The sequence below is a fragment of the Gopherus evgoodei genome, chromosome 1 (genome assembly GCF_007399415.2).
Source record: "Gopherus evgoodei ecotype Sinaloan lineage chromosome 1, rGopEvg1_v1.p, whole genome shotgun sequence".
In the NCBI taxonomy this organism is placed as follows: Eukaryota; Metazoa; Chordata; order Testudines; family Testudinidae; genus Gopherus; species Gopherus evgoodei.
In genome coordinates this window covers 207058982-207084427 of record NC_044322.1, presented here as the reverse complement: position 1 = coordinate 207084427, position 25446 = coordinate 207058982, and the positions used below count along the sequence as shown (strand labels likewise).

At 48.2% G+C, this 25446-nt stretch overlaps 1 protein-coding gene across 7 annotated transcripts in view; it reads left to right on the top strand.

The window, feature by feature from the left end:
- Positions 1-25446, top strand: part of LSAMP (limbic system associated membrane protein) — a 1474250-nt gene that overhangs the window by 1433285 nt on the left and 15519 nt on the right. For 5 of the 7 annotated variants that reach the window (XM_030533387.1, XM_030533371.1, XM_030533361.1 and 2 more), the window contains one exon: positions 13434-16928. The exons of the other annotated variants lie outside the window; for them this stretch is intronic. In XM_030533387.1, the coding sequence (XP_030389247.1) occupies positions 13434-13531 (98 nt within the window). In that variant the 3' untranslated portion in view covers positions 13532-16928. Of the gene's footprint in view, positions 1-13433; positions 16929-25446 lie in introns of those variants that run through there. 7 annotated transcript variants of the gene reach the window in all.

Here is a 25446-nt window from a genome sequence, read left to right as displayed (position 1 = left end):
TGAATAGGGAAGGGATTCATTCTCTCCTAGAAGCTTGTGGGGTGGTGGGGGAGGAGAGAACTCAGACCCAACCCAGGAATGGCCCAGGGGTGCGACCTGGGTAACATGGTCCCCAGCTCTTTTGCTTGTAGAATCAGATCTTTAGCTGGAGGGATCAAGGGCTCAATAATGCATTTGAGAGAGGCAATATGCCAGGTTCTTGATAAAGCAACATTAGTTGCTTGGAGAATGAACGAGGAGAGGGGCAGAGGGGATTTTCTCAGCAGTGGTAAAACCCCAGAACTTCCTGAAATCTACAGGAAAAAAATAGGTTAGCTGTGAGAGAAACTCATCTACCTGGCTTGGAACTGTATTTGGTCTTCTAGTCATAGGCTTTGTTAGCTAGGACAGCGGTCCCCTTCTACAGCAGCTATGGCAATATGGACAGGATCTAGCAAGCCAGGAGAAAATGGGCCATCTCTAGAATATCATGAACAGTTGCTAGCCCACTGTGGATGGGCTCTAGATTGGGGTCATCGCTAGCTTATGCAGAGGACCTGGCTGCCTCCAGAAAAGCCAGCACATTGACTGTGTAGACATGAGACCCACCCAACGCCCCAGCTCAAGATTTAATCATAAGACCCTCCCCCACCAGGGAATATAGGCAGCAACAGCAGGTCCATACGTATTAACAGACAGTGCTGCAACCAGAGTGGTGTGTGAATTGTGTCTTTTTTCCCCAAAGCTCAAAGGCAGGTTGGAAAGAAAAAAAAAACAACCCACAACCAAGCAAGCCCTAGTAAGTAGAAACTGCTAATCCCTAAAGCTTCAAAGTAGAGTGCAGAGCCTTGGAAGAAAGAAATTAATAACTTTCAAAGTATGACCTTGAAAATGGAATTAAGAGTATTCCTCCCTTTTAAGCCTCCATGATAATAAAGATTTCATCTTTGGAAGCCCTGGCAAAGAGAGTCAACAGACTAGAAAAATGACTTCCTGCAGAGGAACTGGCATGTGTAAAAACCTGGCCTCCTCAGGCTGTGGCGGGAGAGGGCGGGGAGGAAAGAGAGAGAGAGAGACCCAGCTTTTTCTGGCCCCGGCTCCTTTTTCTTTAGTGGATGGTTTTGTTCTTTCTCTGCAACCTCTCCTGTCCCAAGACATGCCCAAGAGAACTTGCGAGATAAGCATCAGTGAATTTCTTTGTAAACAGAATTGGCCTCTGATGCTGTGGAGTCACAAAAATCTTTGGTGCTCCCTGAAATACAGTCTCCCAGGCCTGCTAGATTTTTTTCCTCCCTTAATTTCTCAACTACAGACAGACAGACACACACACACACATGACTCTCCTCTCCTCTCTCCTCAAAAAAAGAGTCATAGGGCCCAGTTCTCATCTCACACTGGTTTGACATTAAATTCAGTGGAGTGATATCTGGCTGACTTACACCAATGTACATGAAAAGAGAATCACACTCAGGTTTCGGAAGTCTCAGCTCCATATTTGCTCCCTCAGATCACTGAGCCCGGGAACCTGGCATGTGAGGCCATGGGGAGTCGCTTTACCAATGGACAGATGAGAAGGCATGGGGAGGAGCTACAGCGAGCCCCTTTGCAGATGAGAGGCTGTGATTGCCCTTTGGGAATGAATCTATTATGTGTGTGCAGTTGAAGGGACTCCTCTGTAGTGTGATATGGGTGACCACAGGTTCAGTTCCTGGGGATCCATCTGTGGTGTCTGTGCCATTTGGGTGCTGTGCTCTGTGCAGTTGAAGGGCCTTGAGGGGGGTTCACTCTCAGCCCAGGCTAGATCCTGCAGCTGTTGAGTGAGTAGTGGGAGTGTGTGGAGTGGCAGGTCGGTCCAAGGCCTGGGGACAATAGATTAGTCTCTGTGCATGGACCTGCTAATTAAAAATTGCTGCCTACACCCCTGAAGGCAAGAGACGGCCCCACTCTGCTTACAGGCCCCACTGGGGCTCTGTGTTTCCCATCCCGGTTATAGGAAAGAACTGGGGTCCGTGTTGCAGGGGGTGATGTGGGATGGAGAGGTTTCTGACTAATACCACATTCGCCTCAGGTCACAACATTCAAACATCCATAAAGCTGTGTGGCCAGAAGCATCTGTACTGCACATTCTGGTTTTTCAGGGTTGCCGACGAAGTGTCAGTAGCTCAGTGAAGTTGGACGTTAGGTCCACTCCGCTCCAGGTCTTCCATTGCAGAGTTAGACCACAGTCCACAGATGATAATGACATGTAGAGCTGCTGGTTGGAACAGGCCGGATTTAACTTCTGCTTCCCAGCTGAGGGGGTGAGACAGCAATCACCTGGGAACTAGGGAGGGAGGGATGGAGTGATTGTTAGGTAAGTAGATCGCAGAAGTCTGCTTGGGCCAGTTGCTGAAATCATTTCATGTGGACTCTGGGCTCCTCTCCTGGTGCCCAGCTGTCTCATTTGGAGGAAGTGGGGACATTTCTGGGTGCATCTGATCCAGATCCCCAAATGCAATCATCCCCGAAACGTTGGGATAAGATCTGCACATGGGCTTGTCTCCAGTTTGCAGAGCTGTGCATAGGTTAGCTCTGTTTGTCCTCATTTTTGCCTTCGGATGCCACCTTGTGGGGAAACGTGGTGTAGCGCCCTTGCTATTAACCATTTTTTAACCCTGCTTTGCCACTTCCTGGCAGGATCTAGCTAAGCTCTGAGGGGGAATTTGGTGGGTCAGGGGAAGAGAATGGCAGAATTCCAGCTAATATTGCCCTCTTTGTTTTCCCTGGGAGCATTACGTGTGGCTGAGATAGGATGAAGTAGATCAGCATATAACACCAATGACCTGGCCCAAGCGATTTGGAGAATCTGTCCCAAGGTGTCCCCATTTCCACCACCCCAAGGCTTAGAGAAAGGCGGCACTAAAAAAAGAAATCAACTCCCCCCAAAAAAAGATGCACAGGATCCACCAAGATGTGGACAAGGCAGTGTACAGTGGCAGGGGATTGCAATCACACTGAGAAGAAAGGAGGAGAGGTCCCACTGACTGATGACTATCCCATCCCAGAGTTCATAGCATGCCTTCTCTGACACCTCTCTCGCACACCTGAGCCAGCATTGTCCCCGTCTTATATTAATCAGATCCCAGAGCTTCCTTTCCATACCATCAGCCCCCTAACTCCCATCAGCCCCTTCTCCTACCCATCACAGTCCCTAGCCATAACATGCCTATTCTTGCCTCATCCTCATATCATAGCCAGCCCTTAGCTACCGTTACTCTCATACCTTTCCCATCACATCAACCCTTCTGTGAGCAGGCGTCATCTCTCTGCCCATACCCATCAGAACTTTTAGCCAGCATCAGCCTGTACTTATCACAGAGTTGAGCAGGCACCACCCCTGTACTGTAACCAACATATCAGCGGGCTGGTGTTGCCCCTTTCCAAAGACATCACATCTCTGAGTTGACATCACCAGCTTCCCATACCTACCTCTGCTGGTCTCACTCCTCATATGGACACTGATCCCCTTCCGTGGGCAATAATTGGCCAATGTAACACTTCAGGGATTGCCTTCTGGATTCAGTCACTGTCTGGCTGGAAAACAGATGATGCCATTTCAGAGCTCCACCTGGTGACAGGGTCACCCATGCCTACCTTTTATGGCCAGAAGGGACCACTGTGCTCATCTTGTCTGACCACCTGTGTAACACAGGCCAGAGAATGTAATGCTGTGATTCCTACATCTAGCCCATTCTGGCTCTTGAGCCTACTTTTTAGAAAGATATGTCATCGCATAGCTTATGTGTCAGCCAATCCCTCAGCTGATCTGACTTTCTCTTTGTCTCAGCCCGTGACCACTCACTAACTCAGATGGTGTCTGGGTGGCGACTTGTAGCCCAGTAGCTTGGTGCTCCATATGTGGTGGCCTCAGATCAGCAGAATGTGTAGCCTCTCACGCAACTCATTCCTTGACAGACTACAGCATCCCAGCACCTTCCTATGCAGAACGGAGTAGATGCCAGAAAACTCCCCAACCTGGGCAAAGGCCTTTCTCAGACAGTTACTCTCTCCAGCGATTGGGCTGCCAAGAGCAATGCCTGAAGGACAGACTGTATATAGTGTCTTGTCAAAAGCAAGGCCCAAAGAAACGTAGCTGGCCCAGCAACATAAAGGACTGATGTCTCGCTTTGCCATGCCATGCCATGCCTCTAGCTAAACCAGACCACAGGACATAGTGGCCCTTCACAAATACATGGGGGAAAGCACGGGAACAGATTGTTTCTAAGTCACAAGTGACATGAGTTTGGTGATACACATCAAAAATATGTCATGAATTCTGGCATCAGCTGGTCATTTCTGTTGTGGCCCCTGTTTGGAATAACTCAGGCTGCTACAGATCAGGATCAAGGGCATTGGCAGAGCTGTGTGGGGAGCCCAGCACTGGAATAGCCGGGGGGGGCTGTGGGGCAGTAGTGAGAGGCATTGGCAGAATTGTGTGGGGAGGCCCAAACTGGAATAGCAAAGGGATGCTGCAGAGCAGGCTGAAGTACATTGGTGGTGCTTTGAATATTTTGATTGTTAACCCTGGAAAGCCAGCACAGCTCAGTGAAAAGGAGCTGAGGGTCTATTCCATGTGCATCATCAACAGAATTTTTCACTAAGGTCCAGCTCCAGCTTAGGCACTCAGCATTGCAATGCCTAATCCCTAGGTGGGCTGCTGCCTTCTGGAATCCACAGCCCTGAGTCAGGTGTGCAGGACCTGATCCTCCAAGATATTTAGATGCCTAACCCTATGGCATTCTGAGATGCAATGAAGAATTGTGTCCCCTCTTACCCTGTAACTGTGAGTGCCTCACAATGCCTTGCTGCTGTGGCTGTCTGCCTAGGATGCCCACAGTCAGCCCCAAGCATGCCCTCTATGGCTATGTACTGGGCAGCCCTGGTGCAACACTTTGGATCCTGGTGCATTCCTGCAATACCACAGCCTTCCACTGGCCTCCACCAGCCTTGGCTAATGATTGGTAAGATGACTCCACACTCTCCCCAGCCCCACATTTTCCCAAAAACATGTTTTAAAATGTTCAGCCCTGTTCTGGAACTAGCAGAGGAATGTTAAAGACTGTTATTCTTTTAAGGAGTCAGTAGTGAACAGTTTGTTACTTTAACTGGAGTTACAAAACAGTTCAGTTAAAATAAAACAAGTCTATTTAATGACGAAGAGAAAGATTTTAAGTGAGTACAACTATAAGGCTTAAAGTCAGAAATGGTTACAAGAGAAATAAAGATAAAAATGCTTTGTAATGCCTAAAATGTAACAAGCTAGACTTGGGTCAAGGTAAAATCCTCACCACATGCTTCCATCTAGATGGCTGACCAAACCCCTGGGTTAGACGCTGTACCCCAAAGTCAAAGGGCTGGTACCTTTGTCTTCTTAGGTGAAAGATAAATAATTGCGGGGCATGGGGGTTCCTTGCCCTTCTCATTTATAGTCCAATGAACCTTTGCAATGGATTCTCCTGAGGGGTGCCCCTCAAAATAAAGTTTATTCAAACTGTGAGGAAGGTGACATGGAGTCTGGTGGTGAAGGAAGCTCCATGCTCTTTGCTCCCCCACTTGGTTGCTAATTAGCTTAGTTTACCTAACGTGTAAAAATGGCCCTTCATTGTCTTTGCTTGACTCAAATACACATTCCTTTGTCCAAGCAGGCCTGTTTACCAAATCTCCCCGATGAGCCTGGCTTGAATACATTTAAGTTATCATTCCAGCATGCATCCATAACTCTGATTAGATATTGCGTACATACAGCACACCAGAAATTGGTCCAGGTGTTGTTAGTTTTCAAATGATATCCCGCCAGGCGTCTGTCGTACAAAGATTTATTACAATGGTGGGTGGAGGCAAATACAGAGATGCCTGGGGTCACAAACTCCCACTCACTTCAGTGGGAGGTCGATGCCTAAGTGCACTTGAGGATCTGGGCCTCAGGCAAAGAATGGGGAGTGTCGGATTGCTAAGAGATCTCAGAAGCCAGCAGGCTGAGTGGTGAGCTGCCTAAGGCAGCCAGCAGGAAATGCTGAGGGGTGGGGCAGAGAGAGGAGTGAGGTAGAGGCCCTTAAATAGTTGACCTGGTGCACCTGACTGACAGGCCAGACATAGGCACCTCCGTCTGTGCAGCTGTCTCAACCAAGAACCCTGTCCTGGAATGAGGCACCTGCACCAGGTCAGCTGCTTAGGTTGCCCATGCCCCAGCAGCCCAAACACTCATTCTGCTGCACACACGCGATAATATTGTGATGCTCACCAGACATTTTTCTGTGACCCCCTGGCTGTCTCTTGTTGGTGCGTTATGCTGCCCCTGCTCCCCACCAGCGTTCTGGCTCAAGCTCTCCAGCTGCAGGGCTGATAGGTGTCAGGTGTTAGGCAGGGGGCTCAGGCCCCACTGGTGAGATTGGTGTCCCCCACCTAGTTTGAGAAGCCTGCTTTGGAGATGCTGGGGCTTTGGCAGGAGCTATGGCTCTGAGTTGCTCATTGGTTGCGGGGTGGCAGCAGTGCCTAGAATGCATTAAATAGGCCAACCAATGGAAACCAAAGTGCCTAGAGGACTTAGGCACCTACAGAGCTTGGGAGCAGGTTTTGAACATGTCAGTGGTGCCAAAATGATAGATTTAGACACCTAGAGATGCAGCTAGGAGCCTAAATATCTTTGAGAATCTGGTCCTGGGTGTCAATCAATTCTGTCTGTGCAAACCCTCTGAAAACAATGGCATCACACAGGTGTTCTGGAAGGCAGAATCTAGCCAGCAGAACCTTTATCACTACTGGTGCATGAGAAGGAAAGAGCCAAGCTAGATTCTCAAATCCCACACTGAGGGTAGGGTGACAAGGTAGCAAGTGTGAAAAATCAGGACAGGAGTAGGAGGTAATAGGCGCCTACATAAAACAAAGCCCTGAATATCAGGACTGTCCCTATAAAGTTGGGACATCTGATCACTCTAGCTGAGGGTGAAATTAGCTAAACCAGTTTTTAATTTGTAAAGTAACCCATTTGCTTTGGAGTCACTGAGTGATAGGAAACATGTAGCCTGTTGATGCATTTTAACAGAATCATTTTCCAGAGGAGAATCAGGTGCAACGTTGCAAATATAGGTATGATTGAGGAGATGTGCAAACATTGTGGCCCTTTTCCACTCTGTTTCTCCCACTTCCAGTTCATTTGCACCTATTGTCTCAAGCTTTTCAGCCCCTTGGGTGAAATTTCAAGGTTATTTGGCAGATTCCTCAAATGTTCCCATTAATCTTTCATCTGAAACCCAGTTTCCTTCCCTGGCTAAATTGAAAGAAACACCTTTCACATATGGTGAATGGTCATGAACTTAACTGTGCTACCAAATAACAAGGGAGAAAGTGTAAAGCAGGATGTCAGCGTGCAAGCCACTGTCACAGAACACAGGTTCTAGACCCAGGGTGGGGAGTGGGAAATGAAAGAGGTACTGGTTACTGTAAACCAAGCGTCTCTGTAGAAATTTAAAGCTGACACTTCTGAGTTGGGTAGAAAGGACTCAAATCTCATCTGTGAACTCAGGTATTTTAAGATTTGGTTCATAATCCAATTTTGGTATCTCTGGTCTCAGACAGACAAATGAGTGTACACTGACCCCTGAAGAGATATAAGATGCAAGTTGATTAGTACAATGGCTTTTTGCTTCTGGAGCCCTTCACTAAAATCTATTTGAGGTGATACAAGTGGTAGGAGTCAGGTGATCAGCTCTAAGCATGCATTTTGTGCATGTATTCCCGTAAAAAAGACCCTTTGCACATATCAGCACCTGTCTATCTTCTCAGGATTTGAATAGCAGAGAGATACTGTAGGTCAGGAGTGAGAGGCCTTGACAGAGCTGTGTGGGGAGCCCAGGGATACAAGTGGTGCTTGGGTGTAAAACTGGGGCTCATTGGCATAATGGAGAATCACTGGTGGGCTGAAGGACAGAGCATAAATTTGCGTAAAACCTAGCTACTTGATATTTGGGTGTAGCCAGTCCTAGCAGTTCTTGAGCTTCTTGAGAAGGTGAGTTTACTCGGAAACAAGATGAAACTGTACATACTGTAGCAGCAAGAGGTGTGGATCTAAAATAAGGAGGGATTTAATGATGAGCAGAGGAAGCCCACAAATATACTCACAAAAGTGTTTGGAATAGCCTAAATTGACAGAGGTATAATTTTTATACTCAGCTGGGTCTTGCTGTAGTGGGTAACAATGGGCAGCAGGTGGCGCCAAAGACTATAGCATCAGCTTGAAATGGAGCCCTCATACAAATGGCGCATATTTGCTTCATGCCTGGGTGTGGTTCCTCCACCCCACAAGAACATGCAGCAACTGCCACTGGCCTTCCTTCCCTGCCTCTCCCTTCCCAGGGACTTTGCCGTCTATTTTCCTAGAATGAAGTCACATGGGCATGGTAGGTGCTGGCGGCATTCAGGGAGCATGGATGAGGGGTTAAGAGTAGAGCAGTAAAATCTGGATCTAGATCCAGATAGTGGACACCCCATAGCTTAAGCCCTTTCTTGCAGCTGGGGTCACCTGCAAAACTGGGCTCTGGAATTGACTCTCAGTCCCCCACAAAGTTTGGGGGCTACTCAGATTTGTGGGTTTGTGTTGGGCCTCGCCTCTACACACGGTCAGGAATGATGAACTACCACCAGCTTCCTCAGCTTGGAGTTCATCAGGTCTCAAAGGGATAGGAGGTGAAGGGACACCTTACAGAAAGTTGGCAGCTGACCTGTAAAAGAGGGACTGGAGGGGGAAGAGTTGTTTCTATGGATCAGATCTCTTTAGACAAGTACAGTCTATTAAAGTTGAGTGGAGAAATGTGGCAAGCCAGAAAGGGTGGGATGGGGCTAGACAGGTGGTCTGATCTGTTCAGCTGAAGATCCAAATTGGATCCCCGTGTGGATCCCAATGACTTGGCCAGGCTGAAAAGAGCCAGGAAGGTTCGGTAACGTCAGATGTGATTGTGTCCCATGCATACAAAACCACACAAGTGCCTTTACACAGGGGCTGACACAACTCCACATAGGGCTTGTCTACATCACAAAGTTGCAGCGCTGGTGAGGGGGTTACAGCGCTGCAACTTAGGAGGTGTACACATCTGCAGGGCATCACCAGCACTGCAACTCCCTGTTTGCAGCGCTGGCCGTACTCCCGTTTTGTCTCGGGTGTAGAGGATCCAGCGCTGGTAATCAAGTGTAGACACCTACCAGCGCTTTTCTTGACCTCCGTGGAATAAGCAGGTATCCCAGCATACCTGAGGAAGCCTCTGGTAATCAAGCAGGTCTCCTTCCCCGGTTTGCTCTCGCGTTCCCCGAATCCCCGAGCAAGCAGGTCTCCTTCCCTGCGGTTTGCTCTCGCGTTCCCCGAATCCCCGAGCAAGCAGGTCTCCTTCCCTGCAGTTTGCAGGGGGGTTCGGGGAACGCGAGAGCAAACCGCGGCGAAGCTGGTCTCCTTTCCCGGTTTGCTCTCGCGTTCCCCGAACCCCCGTGCAAGCAGGTCTCCTTCCCTGCGGTTTGCAGAGGGGTTCGGGGAACGCGAGAGCAAACCGCGGCGAAGCTGGTCTCCTTCCCCGGTTTGCTCTCACGTTCCCCGAACCCTCCTTGAAGCCGCCCAACAGCGCTGCAGTGTGGCCACATCTGACACCACTTGCAGCGCTGGTTGCTGTAAGTGTGGCCACTCTGCAGCGCTGGCCCTATACAGCTGTACTAATACAGCTGTAACAACCAGCGCTGCAAAATTGTAGATGTAGACATACCCACAGTCACAGCAACATGTGCCTATACGACTGCCAGGGCTGGTTGGGAAATCTGTTTTATTTCCTGCAAAATTTTCAGTTAAAGCAAAAAAAGTTTTATTGTCATCTAAATTTTTCACTGAGTTTTGGCATTTTCATTTTTTTGATGAAATCCAAAAAAAATTCAACAAAACAAGACATTTTGTTGAGGAATTCTTCAGCAAAAAAATTTCAACTACAACTATCAGTGACACACAGAGACTAACTAGAGATACACACAGCGATTCCCGTGACGACATGCAGGCTGGGGCTGCTTAGAACTGCTGCAGTTGCTCCAAACAGCCAAGAAGCCAGCTTAACTAGCTACCTGGGGTCTCCTCCTGGTAGGCACCATGACTGGGGAAAAGGAGGCATGGTCTCTACACTTAGTCTCCAGTGATCCTTGCTGTGGAAGGGCGCAGATAGCCATACAACTACACACAGCCCTACTGCAGCTACACACAGATCACAGCAGACAACAGCATAGGTATGCACAGACCCATGGCAGACAACAGCATAGCTACACACGGACCCACTGCAGACCATCATAGCTACACATAGACTAACAGCAGACATCCACACAACTCCACACAGATCTACTATATATATCCACACAGACCCACTTCAGACCAATACAGCTGTGCACAAACCCATTGCAGACATCCACGCAACTACACACGGACCCACTGCAGACATCCAGACAACTACACACAGACCCACTGCACAGACAGCTGCACAACTACACACGGACCCACTGCAGACATGAACACAACTGCGTACAGATTCATTGCTGCACACAAACACTGATAAGACTACATAGGATGACTGCACTACAGCTACACATGGACGGACTGACATGACTACACACACAATCCACTATCACCTACAAAGACTCTAGTAGTTGCACACCACTTCACAGGACTCTCACAACTTCACACCGTTGTTCGCCCACAGAGGTGGCCTTACATGCACACTGGAATACACTGTCTTCATCACACAATCACATACTCACTGATGCTTCTGTGAGCTGGCACAACCATATCCCCTGCCAGCCTCACCACTCTGCATCCCCTCCTAGAGACTCCCAGGCCTGGGTGCATTCTCCCAGGCTCATGTTTTCTTTCTGTAGTCCCCCATCTCATCCCTCCCTGACCTGTTTTGGGGATGAGGCTTGTAACAGAGCCCTGGATGGGAGATTGTGAAGATGGAGCAGGCCAGTCTGTCTGACACACCTGAGATGTGATACTGTGAACCCTGCTCCTGGAGGTCCAGTACCACTCTTGGACAGGCAGCTACTACTCTAACGTGGTTACAGATGATGCCATTGGAAAGCACATCACACACACTCTTACATATCCACTCATGCTTGCATGGAGACTCATATCATGACATGCACGTGTTCCATATTGACCCATTGGTACTTACACAGACACTGTTTTCTGAGCAGTCACACACACACACACACACACACACAGACGCACACACACACAGACACCCCAACCACTACAGAGACTCCAATGCATACTGTACACCATTCCATGGGGGGGTGTTGCGCGCGCACACACACACACACACACACACACACACACACACACACACACACACACACACACGCAAGCAGGAACATACACATATAGCTGTATAGGACTACTTATAAATACTGCACATCAATCCACGGTGCATGGAACACTAGCACAAATCTATGCACTGGTATGTGTGACATCTCCACAACACCTTCATGAACACACACACACACACACACACCTGCATAGCCTCACATATGCATACTATACATCTATAATATGCATGCACAAATGCACATCTCTGTGCCCATAATCACATACATGCATATTACAGCTGAATTATAAAAAGCCTTCCTCACAGACATTTTTGTGAATAAAAGCCCCCTGGTGCGTTCACTGTGATTTGTGGGGTCAGATTATTCATTATTCATGACTGTTCAGTCAACCGCTGGCTGCTAATGCTCTCAAAAGTTCAGCAATGATTGGTCTCAGGATTTGTATGCGGTAAGTGCACAATTCACTCTTCAGCCTTCCCTTGTTTAAAAAGTTTCTGGCACCCAGCCAGAGTGCAGAAACAGTACCATGTGACTCAGGTGACCAGCTTCACTAGATGCACTGTGAATAGCTGAAGAAGCAGCCCATAGGCTGATACAGTCCATGTGATTCGACATAAACTTCCTAATAATGAAAAAAATGGGATCAGATCACTAACAGCTGGCTGACTAAACAAAGAGCTATGATAGTAACAAATCTCATCTGGGAAAAGGCTACAGAACTGCATGAATAATGAGAACCTCTCTATCGGGTTTGTTTCGCTTAAGCACCATATAGACTTGAATAGAGAATTATATCCCTGCTATACAATTCTGTAGCATGGCTAAAAAACCCCTATAGATTCTCATTCTCTGTTACATTTTATAGGTTTTCCCCTATTAAATACTCAGAGTGTCCTGTAAAGGATATTTTTCACAATAAATGGTTCTTCTTTCCTGCTGAAATGAACATGTCTTCTTAGACCACCTGATTCTCTCCCATGCACTATACACCTGTCCATACAAACACACGCCCCATATATACATCACACTGTTCCTGCACAACCACACACGAGCATGGGCAGGTGCTGACATGTACAAGATGTACGCGTATCACACACACCATGGTATAACAAGTTACCACTGTCTGGGGCTACAGGGAGAATGTCAAGCCTAATCTCTGCCTTAAAAACAGTCCAGAAAGGAGAGCCACAAATGGGAGGATGAATGAGATGTCACTTGTGTTGGGACATAATATTCCTGTAGCAAGTCTGCATTATTTCTTGCTGCAGTGCCAAGCTTGTCGACTTCATTCCCCACCCCTGTGAAAATCAAAGCTTTGCTGGGCCTCCCTTCTCCCTTCTCTATAGGTGCAGCACCACAGGGTCATAACAGTTACATGGAAATTGTTCCTCCTCCTGATTAACAAACAAATAATTATAGCACCTCCCCTGGGACTGAAGGCATTTGCTGATTGGTTCCATGTTTCATTGATTGGCACGCTGTGATGAATTGGCCCCTGAGGAGCAGGCATCTGGCTGCAAACAGACATCATCAACATGCAGAATTATAACAGGTCCTGGTATTCAAGGGCCATCACAAGGAGGGAGGTGAAAAGAACAGCCATATTGCCATCGCTAGCAAAAGCTAGAGCAGGATATAACAGCTTGTTTACTGAGGAGCTCACAGCAGCTCTCCAACAGGCCCAACCTCTCCCGGCAGGTGCCATTGTAAGGAATGGTGCTGGATGTGGGAAGCCTCACAGCTACTCCACTATCAGCCTCTCCCAGCAGGAAGTGCAGGAGGGAATGGGGCAGGGGCACTGGCTCTGAGGAGCTCACAGACAGTACAGTCCCAGCTTTTCTCAGCAGGACACGCTGACAAACAAGCTCTCTGTGAGGAAGCTCACCTGCAGTCCCAGCCTCTCCCAGCAGGAGGCGCTGTAGGAAATGGCGCAGGAGCACTGAATGTGAGGCACTCACAGTAGCTGTGAGTCAGTGCTTTTGAAGGCCCTCAACATGTTTCTTGCTGACTCTGTTTCTTCCTTGCTGTATGTAACCCTTTCCTCTTCTCTCTTCCTTCCCACTCTCTCCCTACAGGACCTGGCACAGGGAGAGTAGACAACGGTTCAGTGAGTTTGGCCGTACCACTGTGGCTGCTGGCAGTGTCCCTGCTCTGCCTACTTAGCAAATGTTAATAAAATCAGAATAAAATCAAATTAAAAAACCCAACAACAGCAGCAACAATAACAACACACAAAACAAAGCGCGTCATACAGGAGACAGAGCGAGAAAAAGAGGGGGAGAGAGAGAGGACTGGTTCTTTCACAACTTTTGTGTGTTCAGGAGCAAAGGGGGGGAATTACAGCGAAGACGAATCAGCAACATTTTTTCGAATTACGACAAGACGTCTGTCAAGCCATCGACCACCCAAGATACGACCAGGAGCGCAGGAGAGAAGGAGGCACTGGGTGGGGACCGCGTTGTGCCAAAGACGCCGAGATGTAAAAAAAAACCCCAACCAATCAGATTTCTTGTTTCTTCCTTCTTTCCTTAGTCCTCTTTCTTTCATCTTCTGAAAGAGAAGGTCTTTGCTGTGATGTTTATAGCCACTTAACCCCTTGATTCCCTTAGCCATTTGGTGAGCTGACTCTCTGCCAGTTCAGACTTTTGGAAAGCAGTAATCCAGACCCTTTCGCATACTGGTGTCCCATGAAGAAACCTCACACCTCCCCCCCCCCCATCCCTTGCACCCTCGTTGACCCCCTCCTTTACGCCCCTTCTCCTCTACTACCTCCCTCTCTGCCCTGAGCTCAAGCTATGTTGACTATGCTACAAACACACTGTTTTTATTCTCTTCTTCTCCCCCTGTATTTGGCTGGGTGTCTCTGTCTCCCGTGTGTATGTGTCTGTGTGTGTGTCTCTCTCTCTCTAAAGCATGCGAACAGAATGGTCCATATGTACATAAGCTCATCATGCTGTAGATAAAGTTCTGCATTGTAAGTGTGAGACATGGTGCTGAGAGATCACTTGGGCAGATGTGGGTGGGGTGGGGAGTGCATCAGTTGTGGCACTGGTTCAGATTGGCTCCTGTCCCACAGCTGACTTTTGCCTTGACAGCCTCCTGGCCGTATTGCTTGGAAGCGTCAATCTCCATACTTTTTTAACCCATCCCTGATCACCACCCGGCTGGCACTCAATTGTAATGCATCAGAATAGTGGCTCCTGCTTCACCTCTGTGCTTGTGTGTATGTCCAACCAGGTAGAAAATCAATGTGACTGACCCGTAGGACCATAGATGGCAGCATTTCAAGAGCTCTGTTCCAGTACGCACTCCTGGGGGGGGTTGGGAAGAGAGGTTATCAGTGAGATAACCTGGGCTTCACTGATCTTCTGCTCCTGTAGGTATGGCGTGGCCATTAAATCTCTCTTACCAGAAAAGCCTCCAAGTGGTAATTCATAACCATTCAGTATTGCTATAGAAATGAATTTTTTGTCCCTCTGACCTCCTTGTTAAAATCAAAGCAAACCTGTAAATATCTCACTCAGCCACCATGAAAATACCTAGATGGAGCTTGTTTAATTTTATACTTTAAAGAAAGCTCAAACTGGTTCAGAAAGTGGCCAGAACCTGGGACTGTATTGTAAAAAAGCTGGGGCCAAAATTCTTGACATACAGGAAAGAAGCTTTGGGTGGTGCATTGAAGAGAGGTACAAGGGGGTACGCAATGGGAGGGTATTTTGTTCACCAATATGTAACACATCAAGGTTGCTAAGCTTGCTTCTAGAAATCTTTGCCCTCTGGATGGTCAGAGGAGGAGGTAGTTGATGAAAGAACCTCTAGTAACACCTGGTGGAGAAGATGTGGTGAGTCTCAGAGTAGGTCATTTGAAACAAGAGTTACTGAAATGCTACCTATCTGCTGGAATCTGCCATTTCAGCAACAGGTCCTGCAGGATATGATGTAAGCAATGGGACACATGCAAATCTGAAGAGCCTCACATATCCCATTGGCTGTGCTGGTCATCCGTGAAAGGGGACAGCTGGGTTAATGCACCAGTGTTTTGTCTCTGGCAACCTGTGTCTAAATGCACCTAGGGTCACAAGTGCCATGATCTGGGTGTCCACAGCAGAGGAGATGTTGGGACTGCCAGTCCCTTCTCTTTCTCAGCAGAGCCTCTGGAACTGGCTTAGCAGTGGTGCTGTGGGTCAGGATTTAGGAGCTACGCACGGGCCTTCACTGTGTCCTACTCCTAAGCAGTTTCCTAAGCAGTAAAAATTCCTTTTCACTCCATCCCCCCACAAATAAATACAATTTAGCTCTGCCTGGAATTTGCTGTAAAAACTTACGGGAAGTAGGGCGGAAATCTCTCTGGTTTGAGCAGGCTTAAGAAAGGGGAGACTGATCACCAGAAAGCAATGAGTTAATTCTGTTATGTGTTTCATTCCTTCCCTTTACTCAGCTAAGACAAAATTTGTAAGAGGAGGCTCCTTATTATTCAGTGCCAGCTCAGCGGCAGCACTCGCCTTGATCAAGCAGCTCAACAGCACTGCCTCTTTTCTGCTGAGCAAGGCAGTTTTGGGGCAGAGACAGGCAATCAATTAAAGAGGCAGCAAGGCTTCTCGCAGCCCACCAGGACTTGCAGATAAATATTAGTCTTTGAGTGTCTTTTAAGGGAGGAGAGCAGAGAAACAGGCCTGCAGGATGTCACCAGTCAAGGGAAGGAGATTTTCCCCCATCCCTCAAAGTACTCAAGGTGGGCTCTTCTGTAATTTTCCCTCAGTGTTTTGGGATGTTGGAGAATAATCCCCACAAAAATCACACCCCAGAATATGTGTGTGTGCGCGCACCTTGATAACAGATATGACACCATCACTGCTTGGGAGGGGTTGGCAATTGGGCATTGAAACCTCTCTCAGTGGGACTGGATCCAGTGAGGCCAGAAAATGAGGCACAGACCTTCAGAAGTATGTAGGCGCCTGGCTCTTGTTGAACACACTGGGCATTAGGCACCTAAATACCTTTGAGAATCTGGGCCTTAGCCTGTAGGTGACCTACTGACCATGAGCCCTGCAGAGTCTCTTAGGACAGGAGCCCTCTAGCCTCTGCTGGTGATTCTTTCTGAGTCTGATGGGTCTTGCTGTAGGGAGGGGAGTGAGTGTACAAGCCCAGTAGCAGATATTGCACTTGGGGGATGGACTGTGCACCCTCTCCCACATATTGGTTCATTGGTTTGTTATTGTAGGGTTGCTCAGAGGTGGTGGGCTGCCTGCACTGATTCATTACTGCAGGGAGCCTGTCAAGGGTTGTTTATAAGGACTGGGCTGAACGCATTGTTTCATCAGTGTAGGTTAGCTCAGGGGTGCTGAGCTGTATACACTGGTTTGTTATTGTAGGGTCACTGATGAGTGCGGAGCAGTACATATCGCTGTGTTATTGTAGGGTTGTTCATGAGCACTAGGCGGCACACAGTGGTTTGTTATCGTATGATTCCCCACAAGTAGTGAGCTACTGGCAGTGAATTGTTTTAAATATTTTTAGAAAAAAGAGCACTGAAGCTTTTGTTTGGGGGGGAACACCCCCCCCCCACCAACTACAACAACAATCCCAGACTTTTGGAACAGAAAAAGACAAAGATGGGTGGGAGGACCCATTCTGTCTAGTGGTTAGGGCTGAGGTCTGCCAGTTAGGACTCCTGGGTTCTACTCCTGACTGTGCCCCTGACTCTTCAAGCAAGTCTGTGCCTCAGTTTCTCCTCTGTAAAATGTGGATAATGAGATTCACTCACCAATACAGCTGCTGAAAGGCATGACAGTGGCAGAACAATGTGTATAGTGGGGGTGCTGAAAGCCATTGAACCAAACTGTAAACCCTGGATATGATGGAAACTACTTCAAGTCTGGGGGATACCACTGTACCCCCAGCACCCCTTGGCATGATGCAAGTGCACAGTATTACAGTTATTCTGTTCTGGGATCTCCACTCTTGGCAGTGTCTGTTCCTTTAACTTGAGAGCTGGGGTGGGGGAATATTTATTTAATGTTTTTAATGGACCCAATCCTGCGAGCTGCTGAGCATCTCCTGAGAGGTCCTGAGCACCCTCCATTTCCATTGAAGTCAATGAGGGTTGCACATCACCTCCCAGGGCCATAATGAAGAAGGGAAAAGGCATTTTCCTTGATCATTTCTTCTTCCCTGTGGATAATTACATTGAAAAGACATATCCTCCAGTGCAGAGCCTTTCTTCTTAGGCGCCCACAATGGTCCTGCTTCTTTGGCCCCCCTCTCCCCCTCTTCAAAATTCACTCGTTTGCTGCTCTACCCCTCAGTGGGATTTGAAATGGGATACCAGTTCCTTGAGAGTGTAGGGGTAATTGTGTTTGATTGATGGAGGTTTAACATTTAGTGTTATTAAAAAAAAAAGATTGTATTTGTTCTACAAGTTTGTAAATATACAATAGTGACATGAGATGTCCAATAATGTCCAAGCAAAGAAACAAACACTTAGATTTAATATGTGGCCCCTTACTTGCTAGCAGATATTTAATCCTTTTCAGGTTACCAGTGGGTGGGGGTGGGAGGCAACTTTCTGAAAGGAAATGAACCGTGTGAACGTAGCCCTCTAGGACCACCTGAATGCCATACATGATTGCAGCGTGTTGTTTGTATGTGTCTGGCTGGGTGAAAAATGAAGTGATGCATGGCTGTGAAATGCTGGGAAGGTGGGTACGAAAATCCCCAAGTAACGCATGTATCTCAGCATTATGATCCTTTTCCAGACCACGACTTGCGGACACATAGAGCAGCAATGCAAACCCTTGCTTTCTCCACCAGCAAAGTTGTGTAGACCAGGGTTATCATCAGGGTCATGTTAACGGTGACATTAACAAGGTATTTTTTGTTGTTGTTTACATGCTTTGTGTAAACTGATTTATAGCCTCAGTTTACAACCCTTTACATAGCATTTACTGTTCAGGAATCATGGACAAATCTCCAATTTTCTCCCATGCCAGACCAAGAGTCAATCACAGTATGTTCAGAAGTCCACCCACCCCTATTTCAATGCTCAGATTGGACTTCAGATACAGGTGCATCTATTCAATGAACCTAGGTACCTTTCTGAGCATCCAATTAAGGTGCCATTGTTTCAAAATTGAGCCCATGGCATTAACTTTGTAAACTTCATCTTTCACACATTTTCCAGGCCATGTAGAAGTAGCATGTCTGGAAGGAAATTTGGGGCAATGACCGAGGATTCATCGGTATTTTGGGGAGTGGAGCTTGGGAGCATTTAACCTCACTCTCACCCTTTCCACAAGAAGACATTTCGGTCAGGCCTTCACATATTGCTTATTGCCTTCACTTCATCTTATGAGGGAATCCAGGTGTGTAGTGAGGAAGTGTTTCCTCTCCCAAGTCTAATAGTACAATCCATGTCCTCTGCTCTGACCCCACTGATCCATGGCCAAAATCTTCATGGTGCTTGACATCACACAGCAAATCGCATCAAATGGTGCCATGGAATACTGTCTTGGGGAGGTGAGGCAGAGCTGGAAGTTCTAAGTCTTCCTCCTGAGGGTGGCAAAAGCTTATTTCATTTTTGACAAGTGCACAGAAAAGACTGTGAAGAGAGGCCTCTCACATGAGGAGCAGAGTGGAGGGGGCGGGAAGAGAGAATTAAACTAGGAGATGGTCTCCCAGGCTATGTCATTGATAAAAAAGTTTGGGCCATATGCTGTTCGCAATCCATGCACAGAATTCTCAGTCACATCAACGAGGAAGACTATTGGCTCTCAGTATGGTCTCAAAGTGGGTATATTTCCAGTGTGGTGCCTGGGAGAGTTAGGGAGTTCGACATTAAGGGATGTGTCCAACTGTTGAACTGTCCTCTTGTTCCCCTCTATGTAACATGCCCCTTTCCCACCTACATCTTACAGTGTGACACCTCAGCATGGTTTCTATGGGGGTTGTTTCCCCAAAGACCAAACCTCAGGTGTTCACTTGTTTTCCAATCTCCCTATCTCAGCAGGGAGGAAATCAGCTTGGTAAGGATGCCAGCAAGATCCTCTATCCAGGCATGGCTTGGGGAGGCCCATGTATGGTAAGCCAGCCACCCTGAGAAGAGCAAGGAAAAGAGGACAGCTCCTCTAAATAAGCCCAGGAAATGGAAGGTAAAGGGCTCTTACCTCTTTGCAGGTTCAGTTTAGCTAGTGCCACCAAAAGATCCTGCAAACCTTTAAGGAGTACATGAGACAGTAGAGGAAGGGAGGGTGTCTCACCAGTCAGGAGGATAGGCTTGCAGAGCTGGTGGTAGGGCTGACTTCATGGCAAGGTTGTTTGGGGAGCACATTAGTGGGCAAAGATCCTATCCAACAAAGGAAGTCTCCAGGCGGGGCAGGGAACTACCTCTCCCTGATTTGTGTATATCTTCAGCTCACTTCGTGAGCCCCGTGGGGAACGTGCGTTGTGATACCCTAACTGGGGCCCCATCCATCAGCATCTCAGCGTATCTGTGAGAACAGAGGGATTGAACTGAGCCCTGCTATCTATCCTCGGTCAACCCCTTTACTTCCTGCTCAGAATGCCTAGTACCTCCTAAGGAATGTGAGTATGTGCATGTGTCTACATATAGATATAGTACTCGCAGGCCGCAAGGAAACTATCAACAAGGAGAGAACTTCCCAGCTGGGGAGTGTCTTCCAGCTCTGAAGTTATTTCATTTGCTCCCTCTTTCAGTCACACAGATACTCATCCCTCCCGATACCCCTACAATACACATATGCCACTCTCCTGCAAAAATCCCTCACACAGCCATCACACCACTCTCCTTTCCTAGACCCCGCCCCCCCAGTGACACATGCAAAATGACACATACGTCTCAATTTGCTTTTAGCAGTTTGTCTACAGAAAGCCATCAGCTGCATGGTTTGTGGTGACTTTCTACAAACAAGGAAAGGGTGTGCGGGGAGGGGAGAGTAAAAATTGCCTTCACACCAGCTCCAAACCGTTCCATTTCCTCATCTGGAGCTAAGTTTCATCCTCCAGGCCTTAGGGAGGAGGTCCAGTGTCCCTTCTTGCTACACAGTGGGGTGGTTAGAACTTTTCTCATTAACAGTGTTATATACATATAAATATATATATATATATATATATATATATCTTTATATATATTTTTCCCCAGCACCGTAGACATGAGCTGAACTTCTCTTTAATGAAACAAGAACACGGCCATTTTATTTTTTGCCATTGGTTTGTTTTCGAATACTAGCTCTGTGGAAGAAAATTTTAAATGCGCAAGTATGTGTGTGTGAAAAAAAAAAGGAAGGAAAAAAAAAACCCAAAACCTGACACCAACAAAAAGCTTTTTCTTTTTTTCTTTCCTCAATGTATTTAACTTCTGTTATCTTGTTTCTGTTTCTTTACATGTATGAATGCTCTGCTCTTCTGTGATCTTAAAAAAAAGAGAACAAAAAAACAAAAAAATAAATAAACGTGAAAAGGAAGAAATGCATCTTAATTTCCCTTCCCCTCATACACAGTTTTGGCTCATCTGGTGCAATGCTTTTGTACTGAAATGGCTGGTGAATATGCACCGCTACTCCACTAGTGCCCTCTATTGGATGGAATGATAACTGTTAATTCATGCATCTTTAACCCTGATGTGATGATCACCACCCCCCCACCACCGACACTGCCACTGCCACAGGGTCGGCAGCAAGGTTTCAGCCTGGCACAGACCCCATGAACTAAAGGAATAACTCCAGTGGGTGGTAGCAGTAGCAGATTATTCTCTATGCGAACAAGCCACTAGAGAGGGATGCAGCATATGTTTGAGAAGTCTGCTGTACAAAGAGAGATGAGATTATCCTCTAGCTCAAGCTGTAAGAACAGCCTCTGCCGAAGCAACTGAATTCTATGCCAGCTGTTGCACTGAAGTTCCATATGGCTATGGCTTGCAGCACTGTGATAACTATGAAGTCCTTAATGGCCATAGATTTGCAGTGAAAGTCACAGGGAATGTGTGGGATCCCCTAGGCAAACTATCCAGGGATTTTTCAACGTGCTGTTGTGGAGCAGAGAGAGAGCTGTGTCCAAAGCCTACACTCATAAGGGTATGCAGGGCTCGATCTTGTTCCCACTGATGCAGATGACAAAACCTCCATTGAGATCAGGATAATATCCTGTGTTAACCACAATGATGGGTATGTACACTGTCTCAACCAGTTCTTAAGACTTTCCATCCAGCATTTTGTCCCAAATGGGATTCAGGATGCCAACGTTCCCCTCTTCTACCACCTGTGACACTGAATGTTTCGATGCCTCTTCTCCTTCTAGGGGGACCAGATGTCCCGATTTTATAGGGACAGTCCCAATTTTGGGGTCTTTTTCTTATATAGGCTCCTATTACCCCCCACTCCCTGTCCCAATTTTTCACACTTGCTCTCTGGTTACCCTATCCCCTTCTATGCAGCAACCACATTGTTGTCATTGGCGGAGGGGGGCTCTGGAGGAGAGGATCTCTTTGGAATTCAGTGGGCAGTATGCTAGGCCCTGCCCTCTGCAGCAGAGTTAGTGAGGGTGTTTTCTCAGTCAGGCAGCCCGCAAGGGGCTTTCTGAGATCCCCCAGCAAATGCATTCATTTAATTTGAATTTTTCAAATGGCCCCTTGTGACGTGCGACTCATAGGGGTGCCAACTTTCTACTTGCACAAAACCAAACACTCTTACCCCACTCCTTCCCCACCCTCCTCTGAGATCCCACCCTGCCCCACCCCTTGTCTGAGGCCCTGCCCCCACTCACTCCATCCTCCCCTTCCTCTGTCACTTGCCCCACCCTCACTCGCTCCTTTTCACCAGGCTGGCTCAGGGGGCTGTGGTGCGGGATGGGGTGAGGGTTCTGGCTGGGGGTGCGGGTTCCGGGGTGGGGCCAGAAATAAGGAGTCCAGAATGTGGGATGGGGCTCCAGGCTGAGGCAGTGGGTTGGGATGTGAGAGGGGGTGACGACTGTGGCTGGGGGTGCGGGATCTGGTGTGAGGCTGGGGATGAGGGCTTTGGGGGGCAGGAGAGTGATCCAGGCTGGGACCAAGGGGTTTGGAGGGCTGGAAGGGGATCAGGGCTGGGGCGGAGGGTTGGGGTGCTGTGGGCGTGAGGGCTCTGGCGGAGAGGTGGGCTCTGCGGTGGGGCTGGGGATGAGGAGTTTGAGGTGCAAGAGGGTGCTCTGGGCTGGGATTGAGGCTTTCAGAGGGTGGGATGGGGATCAGGGCTGGGGCAGGAGGTTGGGGCATGGGGTGGGGGCTCAGGGGTGCAAGCTCTGTGCAGCGCTTACCTTAAGCAGCTCCTGGAAGCAGCGGCATGTCCCCCCTCCGGCTCCCATGTGGAGCCACGGCCAAGTGCCACTCCCACAGCTCCCATTGGCTGCAGTTCCCGGACAATGGCAGCTACAGTCAACAGCCCAGTCAGCGGTGCTAACCGGAGCCGCCAGGATCCTTTTCCGGTCTAAAACTGGACACCTGGTCACCCTAGCGACTCAACACAGAACAGCGACCTCCAGGGAGGCATGGGGAAGAAGTCATGTGGGGAAGTTACTAATAGACACAGAGGAATCCAGCGTAAACAGGGCTGGAGCAGAATGAAAAGCACACTAACGGTGTGTCTGCACTGCACCTGGAGAAGTAATTTCCAGCTTGGGTAGTCATACCAGTGCTGCCTCTGATCAAACTAGTCTAAAAATAGCCGGGTAGCCCCAGCGCTTTGATTAGTGGGATGGGCTTGTCCCCCTCAAGTCTGGCCGTAGGGGTTCAGATAGACTTATGCTTGGGGCAGCCAGCCCATCGCACCATCACTTCTATTTTTGACCTCCTTGCTCATCAGAGCTAGCAGGGGTACGTGTACTCCCCTCCACAAAGGGTCAGGCTGTGCTGCTCCCCCTTCCCTCTTGTGAATAGAGTTGCCAGTTTTGGTTGGAGGAATTCCTGGAGGTTCCATCCCATGACATAGTCTTTAGTTAAAGCTTAATCTTTCATTCTTGGAGACTCCAGGACAATCCTGGAGTATTGGCAACCCTATCTGTGAACAATGGGTCAGTCTGTGCTCTTCCTCCCTCCCCTGTAACAATGGGTCAGTTTATGCTCTTCCCCACCCCTCCAGTGAGCAATGGGTCAGTCTCTGCGCTTTCCCTCACCCCTTGTACAATGGACCAGTCTGCTCTGTGCTCCTCACCCTCACCTTTGTGAACAATGGGTCAGTCTGTGCACTTCCGCCCATTCCTCTTGTGTGCAATGGGTCAGTCTGCTCTGTGCTCCTCCCATCCTTGCAAGTTGTGAAACACCAGGAAAGGGGAGGGGTCTGTCCCCCGCTTGCCACTGCTCCCCCAGGCCCTGGGCAAGGTGAGTGAAAAACCTCAGGAGCCATAGGAGCAGCAGAGGTTGCATATGTGGGGAGAGTAAGAGGAGGTGCAGAATTGTGTGGCTGGGGCACATATGAGAATTGGGGACATAACATTGACTGATTTGGTGTTGGGGTACAGAGTTGTGTGAAGCCCCAGGTTCATTGATGTCTGGGCAGTGCGGCCAAAATCCCATTTCTCGCTGTAAGTCAGCAACACTAATTCTCTCTCTCTCTCTCTCTCTCTCTCACACACACACACATACAGAAAAACATTATTTAAAAAAAACCAAACTCATGATTTTAGAGCTAATCTCATCCCCCTCCTCCTCCCCAGGACAAAGGAAAATGGAGCTGGATGGGGTCAGACAAAGGGCTTGGAGCAAGAGAGGTCTGAACACAGAGACACAGCAGCATGGGCCTACAGAGGAAAGTGGGCTGGGACAGGAGGGTAGAGCAGTGGTTCCCAAACTTTAGCAACCTGTGAACCCCTTTCACTAAAATGTCCTGTGAACCCCCTCCTAAAAATGACTATTTCCAGGGATAGTCTCCTAGACCTAAGTATAAATTATAAAAGCAGTGATCTTGGAAACATAAAACTTGTTTTTATGACATGCTTATTACACACTATTATTAATTATCATTTATTGTGACAGTATTTTTATTACATTATGAAAATGACAGCACATGTCCAAGCTCTCACTTTCATAGCTTGTGTCACTTTGAATAAGCCTGTTATAAGACAAGGCTCCTAGGTTTCATCAAGGCGTATCAGATGTGAAACAGCAGGAAGGTATTTAAGAAGCCAACTCAAAGAGTTCCTCCTACACAAGCATTCAGGTCTTGAGCAGTCCAGGCAAACAACGTACGTTACAACAAAGCTTAAACTTGTTCTTCATAATAATTTTAAAAACAATACTAGCTGCCTATTTAATAAAAACAGCAAAAAATATCCACCTCCTTTTCCATTTCTTATAAGGAGCCTTGAAGTTTAAATCTCCTCAGTGTGAGAGAGATGTTTGCTTTGATCTGCTTAGCTCTTGGAAGTCCAGGAGCTCTGGGCTGCTGACTCTTGCTGCCCAGAGTTCCTAGGGACAGCTCTGTCCAACATTAGGGAATTTTTCCCCAAGAACCCCTATAACATTTCATGAACCCCAGTTTGGGAACCACTGGGATAGGGGAAGGATGGGTGCAGCAGTGCAGGAGGAGCCTGGATGTGAAAGCAAAAAAGCAGCTGGGTGGGCTGGTAAAAAGAAGGGAGGCTGGGGGGACCAGGCCAAAGAGACCTGGAGTAGAAGAGTCTAGGGTATGGGGAGATAGGGGTCAGGACATGGCAAAAGAGAGCAGGGAGGTACACGTGAGAGGGGGGTCAGGTTATACATAGAAAAAACAGGAGCTGGGAACAGGAACAGCGCAGGAAATAATGGGACAACAGGCAACAGAACAAGAGGGGGAGAAGCATGGAAACAAGCAGATGGTGCATGATAGGTCAGGACCTAGGGAGAAAACAGGAGGGGCTGTGAGAAACGGGCGGCTCCAGGCACCAGCGCTCCAAGCATGTGCCTGGGACGGCAAGCCGCGGGGGGGCGCTCTGCCGGCGCTGCAAGGGTGGCAGGCAGGTTGCCTTCGGCGGCGTGCCTGCGGGAGGTCCGCTAAAGCCATGGGACCAGCGGACCCTCCGTGCTTGGGACAGCAAAATGTCTAGAGCCGCCCCTGGTGAGAAAGGCCA